Source organism: Elgaria multicarinata, chromosome 3 (assembly GCF_023053635.1).
Source record: "Elgaria multicarinata webbii isolate HBS135686 ecotype San Diego chromosome 3, rElgMul1.1.pri, whole genome shotgun sequence".
Lineage (NCBI taxonomy): Eukaryota > Metazoa > Chordata > Lepidosauria > Squamata > Anguidae > Elgaria > Elgaria multicarinata.
This window is the reverse complement of record NC_086173.1, coordinates 40,977,551-40,990,633: the sequence shown is the minus strand read 5'-3', so window position 1 is coordinate 40,990,633 and position 13,083 is coordinate 40,977,551. Positions and strand designations below refer to the sequence as shown.

General features: G+C 42.5%; 1 protein-coding gene across 2 annotated transcripts in view; it reads right to left on the bottom strand.

Moving 5' to 3' along the window:
- LOC134394519 (ABC-type organic anion transporter ABCA8-like) overlaps positions 1-11,063 on the bottom strand; it is a 110,533-nt gene extending 99,470 nt beyond the window's left edge. The window contains exons 1-4 of one of the 2 annotated variants that reach the window (XM_063120050.1): positions 10,932-11,063; positions 7,011-7,123; positions 4,733-4,943; positions 1,941-2,099 (exon numbers count right to left, since the gene is read on the bottom strand). In XM_063120050.1, coding sequence (XP_062976120.1) covers positions 1,941-2,099; positions 4,733-4,943; positions 7,011-7,115 — 475 coding nt within the window. In that variant the 5' untranslated portion in view covers positions 7,116-7,123; positions 10,932-11,063. Of the gene's footprint in view, positions 1-1,940; positions 2,100-4,732; positions 4,944-7,010; positions 7,124-10,204; positions 10,258-10,931 lie in introns of those variants that run through there. The other variant, XM_063120049.1, reaches the window with a different exon arrangement.
- Positions 11,064-13,083: the final 2,020 nt, after the last annotated feature.

The following is a 13,083-nucleotide window of genomic DNA, read 5'->3' as shown; positions in this document are numbered from 1 at the left end:
AAAGATGCTTACGAGATTTTCCATGTCCAAAATTCTCCTTGAATTTTATTACTTGATCTCATTTCTGAAGTGGAACAGATACATTAGAAAATACCTTTCCAAAATCCTTGGAAAGCATTCTGCATCTGGTTTCCTTTTGTTCCTTCATGTCTTTCCCTACTGCTACATTTCTAATGCACGCGTGGACATTAATAACACTCTCCCCAAAAGCAGTCTTGCTGCAAGGTACCTGCAGTTGCTTTCAGTTCCATGAAATGGAAGAGGCGGTATGGTGTTGCAGTTCAAAAGAAGGGATAAGCGGAAGGCGTAATATTGCTGTTAGCACACTACTTCTTTGCTTCAAAGGTGTGTGGGCTTACGTTTGCAAGGTCAGTTTTTAATGTGCCATTCTGTATAAGAACCTATAAGTCCTTTTTATTTATAACTAAATAAATAGCTGGAGCTCTCTGAGTGGAAGAAGCCCTGGTCTACAAATACACTGAAGCAAAAATGATTGAGTAACCCATTGGTGTTTAAAATCAATCCATTCCCCACTCCCCACTGCCAAAATGCACCATAAACATTTATGGAATAGAAAGATTGTCTGCAAAGCTTGCTTTGAGATTGTTCATTACTGGCATCATCATCAATTGGTGTAAGAAAACACAGCTATGAACACCACACCCCAATTCATTAGCAGCAGTATAGGGTGACCATATGCAAGCGCCTTCAGTACGACATGTAGATTCCCTCCTGGATGCGGAAGCCGAGCTCTCCGACCTGGGTCCCTCTTACCCCAGCAGCAGGAGGCCGGCGGGGGGGAGGCGGCGGCGGCAGCAAGGACGCAGCCGGATTCCCCAGCCGCCGCCTCCGTCTGTTCTGGGCAGGTAGACAGGAATCTACACCATCGTTTTGGGTGCGTACTGGAGGCGCATGCAAGCGCCTTCAGTACGACGTGTAGATTCCCTCCAAGTTCCAAGAAAGATAACTGCCAAGTGCTTCCAGCCTAGCGGAAAGGCCAAAACCCACTAACCTCCTCACCAGACTGCTCCTCTACACGTGTCGTATGACAGGCTTTTTTGCTAGTAATAAATAAAGGCCGCTGTGGAATTATTTTCGAAAGCGGAAGGCTTCATTCTTCTTTGAGTGCGACATCTATGAACCGCACACACTGAGAAGAACGGTCACCACCGCAGTGCATGCTGGGGGTCGTAGTCTAGCTTCGGATCCGAGAGAGCAGTTAGAACTGCAGGCATAAGTTGGTGGATTTGATAAATGGAGGGGAGCCACGCCACGCCCCTCTCCAGGCAGCGAGCAAATCAGGGAGGAGCGTGGCCGTGGGGGCATAGCTGAAGCCATTCTAGAATTCCTGAAGGCAAAGTGGGTGTGGCAAAATGGTAACATACCTAAGCATTTTAAATATATAGATTACTGTTGTTTGTATGATTATTATTTTTGTGTGTATGCTTACAAAAAGTGTTCTACATTTTATTCTTTTTTGTGTGTGTTTTTTATAAAAGATTGCTTTTGCTATAAATTTATTGTTTCACTCTAGTATATCTCCTGCACCTTTAACTGTTGTGATGAAGAGGGAATTTCACCAGGTTCTCTATATATACAAATGACACCTGCTGAAATTCCCTTTTCTATGTAACTGTTAAAGATATAGGAGCCCTGTCCTCCTTTTCATATGATCACCCTAATTATACTCATCCCTATTGAATCAGGAAGTCCTCCCTTCCTCTCTCTCTCTCTGTTTAACCCATCTGGTCTTAAACTGGCTGGCCTTTTCTTCATATTTCAATAGAATAAATGCATGGATTTCTTTTCTATATTAAATGCACACTCAAAATGACTTCTAAGAATATATAATGATGAGAGTCCCACCCTGCATCTAACTTCACTGTATCCACATGGGTATCAAGGAACTGGAGCAGAAATGCAAATTCATCTTGAATTACCTATTTCTTCAATCAAACTGCTTGGAGAAACAACCATATCAGAACAAAATCTGAGTCGATAGGAAAAGTCATTCTGAAATACAACTCCAATAATTTTATAGTCCTCATTGTGTGCTTCTTCCATGGCTTGTTCATCTTTCATTGCTTCTGTGCTTATACCTATAGTATGGAAAATGTCTTGTTACTAGGTGGGATCCCATACAGGGGAGAAAGAAAGGGCTTCTTGTGAAGATGCTTTGCTAGCTAGACCAGCATAACATTCCATGGCTGTCTCACAGGGCAGAGGAATCGGCCAAGGCATCACTTCTAGAATGAATAAACTGATCAAACACTCAGATGATATTTGACCAGTCAGCTTGAACTCTGGCTGGGTAACTAGATAGGTCAATGAAAAGGGGACTTGACCTGTGGCAAGGAAAAGTCACAATCATCTACAGATGGGCAACCAGAAGGATTTGAGTGGGGATGCAATCTGGTCTCCAAAGGCTTCTCATCCAGGCACCAACATATTTCTGATAAAAAAGAACAACCTCTCCCCAAAACATAGATATATATATTACTATGCATGTGACCGTGCTCAACTTCTCCCAAGCTGAAAAACAAGCAAGGAGCTCATCCATCTCCGTGCCTCTGGTGTGAACAGCAATGAGACTCTTTCAAGTACGGCTGTGCAGGGACCACCCCCCCGATCCACCTTTGAGGCCAATCCAGAGCCCCCAAAGCAGCCCCGATCTGCCTGGGGGCTGCCTCCGGGGTTCCCGACCTGCCTTGGCGCTGAAGCTGAGGAGAAATTTGGGCCCTCCGAGGCGACTTGGAGTTTTCTGGGTGCTGGCTGCACAGCTGGCAACAAGAAAACTGTTCCCACTTACCTGGTGCCTCCACTGTCCGCTGCCGCAGATGGAGGAGGCACCAGGTAAGCCCCCTCCCCCCTTCCCTACTTACCTGCTCCACCATCTGCCGCTGCTGCAGTCTTTGCATCCGGCAGCTTCCACTGCCACTGACGCATAAGATGAGAAGTAAGCCACATGGCCTTCTTCCCATCTTACGCATCAGCGGCAGTAGAGACCTCCGGACACAAGGTTGGCAGTGGACGGCGGAGGCAGGTAAGGAGATGGATGGGGGTGGGGCCACCTCCGAAGTGCTGAGGCAGCCTGAGGCTTCGGAGCCAATTGGCTTTGGGCCGCTTCGGACTTTGCCCGAACCGGTTTGGATCCGGTTCGGGAGGGTCCAAATCACCCCAATCCACTTTGGATTCAGGGTTTGGACCCAAGGCGGTGCACACCCCTACTTTCAAGAGTTCTCCACTTATGTATTTCAAATTGCCACTCACTCCTATGGACTGGCGAAAATACAGGCACACGGTAGCACATTGGTCAGGTGCACAATGAAGTTTTACCCTGGAGGCTAAACAGCGCCTTACATTGCAGACTAATAGATACTTGGAAGTAAATCCCATAAAATCCAATAGGCATCCATAGGATTGCACTGTTAGTTGTGATTTGGCTTAAGTGGGACTGAGTCCATGGGTGGACCCAGTGCTGTCCAAAATATGATGATTATTTGAAAATGAGTTATCAGGGGATAAGACACAAGTAAAAGCGAGCTCTGACTAAAGTTAAACCCTGCGTTGTCTGGTAGCATTTTAATCTTGAATCTCTTGAATGGATGAAATAACTGAGATCCTTTCACAGAACAGCTATCTTATTTGTCAGGATGTAGCTTGGTCTCCCTGGCATGGATTCTGAATTGGACTTGGAGGCTCTCCCCCACCCCAGTCTTTGAATTGACAGATCCCAGAGTCCACCACCGGGTCAAGTGAATGGAGTTGAGAGGGGGTCGGATGCAGTCTGCCAGACTAGCCACACAGCAGAGGTTGCAGCTTGAAGACCCTCCCTGAAGGAGGGGTCCAGTAAAAGCCTGTCAGGCACTGAGGTAAACTGTCCATTCAGCTAATAAGCAACTGCCTTGCTTTATTAGGCTAATTAAACTTAGAGGGTAGCTCCTGGCATTCACACTCCCTTCAGGTGTGAAGAGATGTCTATTTACTGAATAAAAGTTTTGAGGATTGCACAGCAGACCTCTTTATTATTTCACATCTCGGTGGGTAGGGCTCAGAATCGCAACGTTGTTCATCCCAGAGATTATGGCTCAGAATGGCTCAGAACCTGAATACAAATCTAAGTTTAAAGAGAAATGTTAATGCAACATTACTTTTCCTAGCTGCACATTTTGAAGGCAGCCACCTTCTGTACCGTGTTCAAAATAGTAAGATCAGAGTTTTGTGGCCCTGTCATGGTTAGAAAGGAAAAACCTAGCAGGGAAAAAAATGCTTATGAAACACACTGTTTCATTTGCACACTACTTATATATTTTTAAAATAGAAGTGTAAACTTCTTCATCGCACATGAAAATGAGCCTTTGATAGGAAAACCCCTTTCCTGTATCCTAGGCCCTTTCTACACCTAAGGATTATCCCAGGCAAATGGAGGGATTGTTCCTGCCTGCTCCCGGGATCCCCTGTGTGTCATTTGGATGAACAGGGATTATCCCAGGACGATCCTGGGGAAAAAGGCTGGTGTAGAAACGGCCCTAGAGGCAATTGTTATACAATAGTGAGAGAGAGAGGCATTGTGCACATGTACAGAGTCACTCCTTGTTTTGTCACTTGCTCCAAAGCTGACCCCTGCTGCAGACAACAGCCTCGAGAGCTCAACCAAACTGGTAAGTCCAATAACATGTTAAGTCCTGCTGAAGAACTGGTATGCCAATATGTTTTGGCAAGCATAATATACCTTTCAGGACGGAGATGGTTTCTATTTTCTCCATGATTTCTCTTGCCATCTTTGTATCTGGAGTATAGACAATTTTAACCCCAGTAACATTGAAGGGAGGGTCATCTAGCTGTCCAAGGTGTGCCTGAGGTATTTCATGAGCTGGACTATGGTATGTTATATATAATATTATTACCATTGAAAAGATAAGAATCAGTGATGAAGACCATTCCTGGAGATAATGAAAAAGAAAGGGATGAATAGCACCCAGAAGTTTTATACTACAGTAATATTGTTGTTTAGATGATAGGCAAACAATCCAGGACCAGTGCTAATTAATTACAGTAATGGAGAGGACACAGAGAGATGCGTCTCGCTAAACATCCCAACTCTCATATAACATACTAAGGTGAAAGGAATGAAAGAGAAGAAAGCAAACACTACCTTCTGCTCCCCTTTCCCATTCACACATCCATTCTCTCTCTCTCTCTCTCTCTCTCTCTCTCTCTCTCTGTGTGTGTGTGTGTGTGTGTTTGTATGCACAGGGCAGATGGAAGGTTACTTGAAGATTCATTTTGAACTGCACATACTCTGTTTAAAAATTGAAAATGGCACCATTAGCGTGGAGGGGGAGAAATGTGCAATTCTGGAGGCTCCAGAAATCATGCATTCCCCCACACCAACAGGGACCTTATAGGTGTCATTGGTGCAGTGGGGAGGGAAACGTGCAATTTCCAGATGGTCTGGAAATTGTGCATTTCTCCCCCTCCATACTAACGGCATGTGACATTAGCATGGAAGGGGGAATGCACAATTTCTGGATCCTCCAGAAATCATGCATTTCCCCCTTTCATGCCAATGGCAGACATCATTAGCGCAGAGGGAGGAAAAAAGTGGGTGTTTGCTGAGTGCTCGTGGGGGCCTTATGAGCACTCTCGAGCAGGTCTGTGCTGCCGCCGGGCATGTCCAACTGGTTCCGTTAGAGATGGAGGGGGGGCGCTGCTGCCATTGTGGACCCAGTTGGATGCTCGCAGCATCCCTAAAGGGCAATGAACATTTATACCATTACATGTTTTTCTTCAATATAGTCACCCTATTCAGACAACATGGTAAGCCATGATGGTTAAACATTTTGAGCTAACCATGATGGCTTAGTGTGTCATATGAACTGCATTTTTCCTAACCATGGTGGCTATGTTACTACTAATTACTTTCTGCAAAAGATCAACAACATATATGGGCAACATTATGTGTGTGTTTTTCTTTATACACTGTATTTTCTGTTCTGTTTTGTTGAGATACACAATAAAATTAAATTTAAAAAATACATATATGGGCAAACAAGGAGCCAGCATGGGGACAAATATGCTGTGCTATATAATACACTGAGTTAAGCGGGGAGAGGGGAACTGGAGGGCACTGGGTGCCTTGAGTTGCAGAAGCAATTTCCTTTCAGGCAAAGTCACCATTGGATATAAGCCATAGTCTTCCTGATCCCTAACAGAAAGAGCTTTTCATATTTTAATAATGTATTAGTTTTATATATTTTAAATCAATTCTATGTATTTTACACTGTTTTGTATTTGTGTTGTGCCCTGCCTTGATCCAGAGGGAGAGGCAGGTAAGAAATAATTTGTTGTTGTTGTGTGTGTTTTGTTGTTGTTGTTGTTGTTGTTGTTGTTGTTGTTGTTGTTGGAAACATCATGTGGACCTGGGACCTGCAGGTATGGCTTCCTTCCCTGAATCAATAGCCAGGGTTGCACGCATGCATGGAATCCTATTGGAAAGCCTAAAGTCCCACTGATCAGCTGTCCAGCAGTGGGAAGAGGGGAATCACTCCCATTCATCCACAAAATGGCTATTCAGAAAATACGTATTTTAAATGATTCATTTAAAAAGATTCATGCATTCAAATGATGCTATGTTCACTCAGAGGCAACACGTTTATTGCAAGATCAATTTACTAGACATGTATAACCCCTCCAAAATTCTACCTATTTTTCACTCCCCCAAACATGGTTGGTATAAATGAAAACAATTTTTCTGGTATTACCAAGGTCTTTTGTTCAGAGAGAACTGAACAACGGAAACTAGGCCCTACTCTAATTCATATGAATGACTTCTCCTCCTCCTTGCATCATTCAAAGAACAGTTAAGATAAATAACAAAGTTTTTCTTATTCCAACTTTGAAAAACTTCCAGAACTTCAATTTTAAAAAATATGAATCGGACAAAACAGTGAACTGGAACAGTATTTTACTCTTATTTCCTTCCACCATAATTACCTCTTTATACTTACCTGAAAACTTTGGATTCTCATCCTCCATTTCAAGGTTATATTTTTCCACAGGAGTGCAATAGTCTGTTGATACACACTTCTCTTTCTCTGGTGTTGTTTCTGCATTTTAGGGCCTGCTTGAAAAGAGAAATAAGCTTGGGCAGAAACCTTTTACAGCAAACAAAGTGAAGCAGTGGGCAACAGTTAAAAATTACAATACAGCTCCCACTCCTGCTTAATCGGACGGACATTGCCCTCTGCACGTGTGTGTTCCTAAGCAGATCAATCTCTGGGTATGGGAGCTTCATCGGGTTTGTGAGCTATGGCCTTTCACAGCCTGCCTTCAGTGATTCATGCACTCGTAATAACCTCCAGGTTGGAGAATACAATGCATAATTGTAGATGCATTGAAAAAGCTCCACAACTTCCACCTAGTATAGAGTTCAGCTCCTAAAAATCTGGCTGGTTTGCCTAGGGGAAGACTTAGCACATCCGTTCTGAAAGAGCTAGATTGCTTGCATAGTCAGCACTGAGTCCACTTCAAGGTGCTTCTAAGAACCTTCAACATCCTGTGGCCCCAATATCTGAAGGATTGCTTCCTCTCGTATCAACCTGCTCATGCATTGAGATGGTCAGAGGAGGCCCTTTTCTGTGTGCCTTTTATAGGAGAAGACCCCTTATCAGCTACAAAAGGGAAGTCTTTCCGTGCAGTGGTGCTCTGACTTTGGAATGCCCTCCCATGAGAGGTATGCCTGGCAGCAAAACTGTGCAGGCATTTTTTTAAAATTTAACTTTTTGTATTTAAAATTTGTATTTTTAAGCTCGTTTATATAGTTTTAAAACTCTCAATTTTACTGTTTATGTTAGGTTTTAGAATAATTTTTTTATTAAATGTTTAATTTCAAATCCTATTTAGGGTGAAGGTACAGTATCTATATTTTTAAAATAATAATAATAATAATAATAATAATAATAATAATAATAATAATAATAATAATAATAATTTTCAGAGATAGCTGAATACAGAAAAATGGAAACTTTTAACACACAATTAAATTGCAAATGAATCTGAATTCATAGAAAACCCTGAACAAACTTTAATTATTACTATTTCAACAGGGAAGTGGCAAGCAGTTGAGTGATGAAGGTCCCTAAGCACTTGACACAGCATAATAATATGAGAAGCATCTGCTTTCCATTTGGCATTCCTCCCTGGTAGTGTTTCTACAACTCTAAGTGGAGCTTGATTCTGTCCATATCTGGAATATTTAAATGGACAGGAGTGGGTTTTGCTCTGTGAACTGGTAATTACGTCCCTAGGTGATGCTATTCATAATATATGCTGGCCAGTTACATGAATGATTACAAACAGAGAGAGAGAGAGAGAGAGAGAGAGCGCTCTAACAAGTCTCCTTCAAATAGGAGTTCACCTGCTGATTGCATCAAGGTCTACAGTGGCCATGTTTTCTCCTTTACAGACCTCTCTTTGAAGGTATTTTCTATTTTAAGGGCCTCCAGTTCAAGTCCAGTTTACAGATAAAGGGCCATAAGAAGAGAGGTGTTGAGGAAATGAGTGGATGGGCTGTTTTATCCATGCCCACCATGTTTTGCTGTAAGCCCCTTCTATTATAAATTAAGTCTTCTGTAGCAATTTGATCCAAGCTGTAACTGAAAATATATTGCTCAACCAACAAGAAGTGCTGACACATTAGCCTCCCTGCGAGGACAGGAAGGGTGTGACCACAAGGAACAGATGTTCCAGGATTGCAAAACCCATCAACATCTTGTTTTTCCAATCCTTAGAACTCTGCACATGCATATCAATCCTTGCCTATCGTTGGTTGAAAAGCTTACCTATTACTGTATTATGATTGGTTTATTATATGAGGTTCTGTTGTTGTTTCTGAGGATGCTACCCTATAAGTATGTCAGCTTTGCCTGAAACTAGTGGGCAGTCGTTCAGATCCTCTAGGGGCTGTGGCCTTGCAGCACTGCTTGTAATAAGCTTTTTCTAAAATGAGAGAAACCATGTCTTAGAGTTTTTGGCCGCCACACAACGAATCCCAATTAGAGGGAACCTGCCTTTTCAGGGTTCTTCCCCAGAGGGTAGGGAGGGGCCTTGAAGTCACGTGTGAACAGTCAGCACGTGGACAGACCACTGAGCATGCACATGGGTCACAGTCCTCCACACGATGGAGTGCTCTATTGTATTTCCTTTCAAACTAAAGTAATTAGCATTTATAGATATAAATTAGCATAAGCCTATTTTATGAAAATCTGTAACCTGATTTGTCCTCTTCGTTGGCAATGCTTAAATGTCTACCCTATTAAGGATAGAGAGAAAAAAGTAGGAAAAGTGACTTAAGAAATATGACTGTTGTATATCCTTTCCCTAATAAAATTCATAAACATTAACTTCAGCCAGATCAAGTCAGAACAAATAAGCCTATGCAATGTTCTGCAAAGCTGCTTCAGGATTGCAACATTCAAACTCAACATGTAGGGGGAAATCCTTGACATTTGCAGTTTCAAAATAATATTCACTCTGGGTTTCCCAAATGGTTCAGTTTTACTTTTATTGTCCAAACGCTTTAACAACAATATCAGGTGTTAAAAGTCATATATATGTTGAAAAGGAAACCCTTGTTTAGAACATTTCTCTAATGATGGGAAAACTAGAAATCAGTAAGTTTCAAACTGCCCTAATTAAATACAATCACAAATGTTCCAATCATTTTTTAATGATAATTCCAAAAGTTAGCCATGCAGTGCTATGCAGATTCACTCAGGAGTAAGTCCAACTGTGTTCAATGAGATTTCTCCCAAGTCAGAGTGCATAGGATTTAGTCTACATGTACTGGCATAGGAGTAGGTTTCATTCAACTCAATGACCTGGTTCACACAATCACTACAGCCCACTGTGGCTTTTTAGTCATGGTGGGTTGCAGTGCCCATGGATGCCAGATTGGCGGTCTAATGTGCAGCCACCGCTGCACCTTGGGTTGTTGGAGTGGTTGATAAGCTACCCAGAACCCATGGGCTGTATTAGGGCTGTGGGTGGCTTGTCATCCACCTCAACAATCCACCCTCACCACCCTTTCACATAATTAGCTACATCCCCTCCTGAATATATCATAGAATCATAGAATAGTAGAATTGGAAGGGGCCTATAAGGCCATCGAGTCCAACCCCCTGGAATTCACCCTAAAGCATACCTGACAGATGGTTGTCCAGATGCCTCTTGAATGGGCAGCTGGAAATGTTTGAATTGGGCCAGAGAGACTTACTTTTGAATAGTCAAGCTTTCTCAGTGCATTGTCAATCCACAAATGAGCCAAGTTAGTCTGATTGAATCTAGTTACGATTGTCTTCCTCAACCCGGTGTCCTCCAGACATGTTGGACCACAACACCTATGATGGCTGGTGATGTTGAGAGCTGTAGTCCAACACATCCAGAGTGTGCTGTTTAGGGAAGGCTGGTTTAGGAAAGTTACATGGTATATCCAATGTCCAGATGGGGAACACTTAACCCATGAGTAAGTGTTACTGAACTCTCAGTGTACATGTATTGTAAAATGAAATATAATTTGAAATCCAAGTAAACTGAGTAAATGTATTTCAATTGAAACGGTAGCTGATTTTTGTTTTAATGCTAGCTGATGCAGCATCAGGGAGTGCTTCCAGACAGTCAGCTCCTAGCACTATCAGTCAAAAGGTGTTATGTAACTATTCTGTCTTTCTCTTCTTAACTTATTTATGTATTATTTTGTAGGTGGTAAGATAAAAGGTGGAAGAAGCAGTGAGGTTTGCAAATGGAAGACAACATCAATAAAACTCTGAGAATGACACAGGGCAATTGCACAATAAAAGCCTTGCCTGGAAGCTATTATGGATGAAAAAATAGCTTGAGAAGCAAGAAGAAAGTAACATGAACATGCTTACCTTAGGGAATTAGTTTAAGATAAAAGTTCAGCAAACAATTAAAAGGTAGCTTTGTAAGAATGGCAATCCCTTTCTTTGTCTGGACTATGATTTTTAACGTCTGCAGCAGCTCTGTCTGTTTTGTGTCTTTAACCTTTCAGTCCATTCATGCAGCCAAAAAATCCCAACAGTATTTCGTAACTACTTTGCTGTTTTTGTTTTTGCAGTATTTGTTCCGCTCCCAAATCCTGTGTACAGTTCAACAGATTTCTTCATTCATTGTACATGCACCTCCTGGATCACTGAAGGAGAACTGTGTTCCACAGTTTAGCAGTCAAATAGCTTTTAAAGTACAGTGAACACTTTTCTGCATCAAATTAAAAGGGTGATTTCCCCACACACACACTATGGTTGCATGAGGGGCCAATTAAGATGGTCCATCCCAGGGGACTGGTGGATTGGGATGATTTTCTGACAGCTCTTGGGGATTCTCCTGTCACTTTCCTTGTCTATCAAAGCCTTGGTTGATTTCTGGAATTGAGAAATGGCCTGGGTGGTTGACATGACACCTCCTGAACATCTTCTCTCACATGGATGATGTTCCGACAACATGCTAAGTTCAGCACTTTGAGCTAAACATTATGGCATAGTGTGTCACGAACCATGACTTAGCATGCGTGTGAACCATTCCTAACCACGGTGGCTATACAACCGTGGTTTAAGCATACTCACTAACCATTTGCTGCAAAAGGGTTAGTAGCCTAACTATGGCTAAGCCTGTTGTCTGAACAGGCCCATAGTGGAGCCCAATACCCTCGTGGCTTTCCAGGGCACAGCAAGCAATGAAATTAGTGGGACATCTACTGGAGTAAAGTTGGTGGAATAAGTCTGACTGAACATGGGCTAGAGAGCATTTGGAAGCCTACTCCATGACAATGAGGGTGGCAAAGGAAGCTCACTTCTCTGTCATCATTCACCTGCTCAGGGTCACCAGCAAAGCTTTCTTCTGTTTGTACAGCCCAAGGGCATGGAGCGGAGGCCTACTCCTTGCATGATGGACCCTTGCTCTTCCTGGCATATAAAAGCAGCTGTGTGTAGTGGTGGTGGTGGTGAGGAAGTGGCTGAATGGGTAAGGGTAGTGGTGAATGCTTCTTTACTGCAAGGTGTGGTTCTATCTTGCCAAAAGGAGGTGGTAGTGTTGAGGAAATAAGTATGTGGGCTATTTTATCTGTGCCCACCCTGTTTTCTGTTAGCCCCTTCTATTATAAATTAAATCTTCTGTAGCAATTTGACCCAAGCTGTAACTGAAAATATATTGCTCAACCAACAAGAAGTGTTGACACATGAGTGAGAGTTTGAACCTCCCAGCGAGGACAAGAAGGGTGTGACCACAAGGAACAGATGTTCCAAGATTGCAATACCCGTCAACATCTTGTTTTTCCTATCTTTGGAACTCTGCACGTGCATATCAATCCTTGCCTATCATTGGTTGAAAAGCTTATATATTACTGTATTATGATTGGTTTATTGTAATATGAGGAAGTTCTGTCGATGTTTCTGAGGATGCTACCCTATAAGTACGTTAGCTTTGCCTGAAACTATTGGGCAGTCCTTCAGATCCTCTAGGGGTTGCCACCTTGCAGCACTGCACGTAATAAACTTTTTCTAAAATGAGAGAAACCGTGTCTTAGAGGTTTTGGCCACCACTCAACGTATCCCAATTAGAGGGAACCTGCCTTTTCAGGGTTCTTCCACAGTAGTAAGACCTTTTCTTTATTTTAACCCCCCCCCCCTCTTAACTCCACTGTATTGGATATTTTTTGGCTGGTCTCTAATATTCAGTTCTTGCATAAGGTGTGGGAGTGTGTGGTGGCTTCTCAGCTTCAGGGATTTCTCAATGATGCAAGTTATTTAGATCCATTTCAATCTGACTTCAGGCCTAGGTATGGAACAGAGACTGCTTTGGTTGCCTTGTGGACAATCTACACTGGGATTTGGGCAGGGAGGTGTCATCATCATCATCATCATCATCATCATCTAATTTATCTTCCACTTTTCCACCAAATAAATGCTCAAAGCAGCTAACAAAATGGCAATACAAAACCAAAAGACATACCAATATATCATCACAATAGTACATCATTACAATGATGCAACACATAGTTAAACTGTG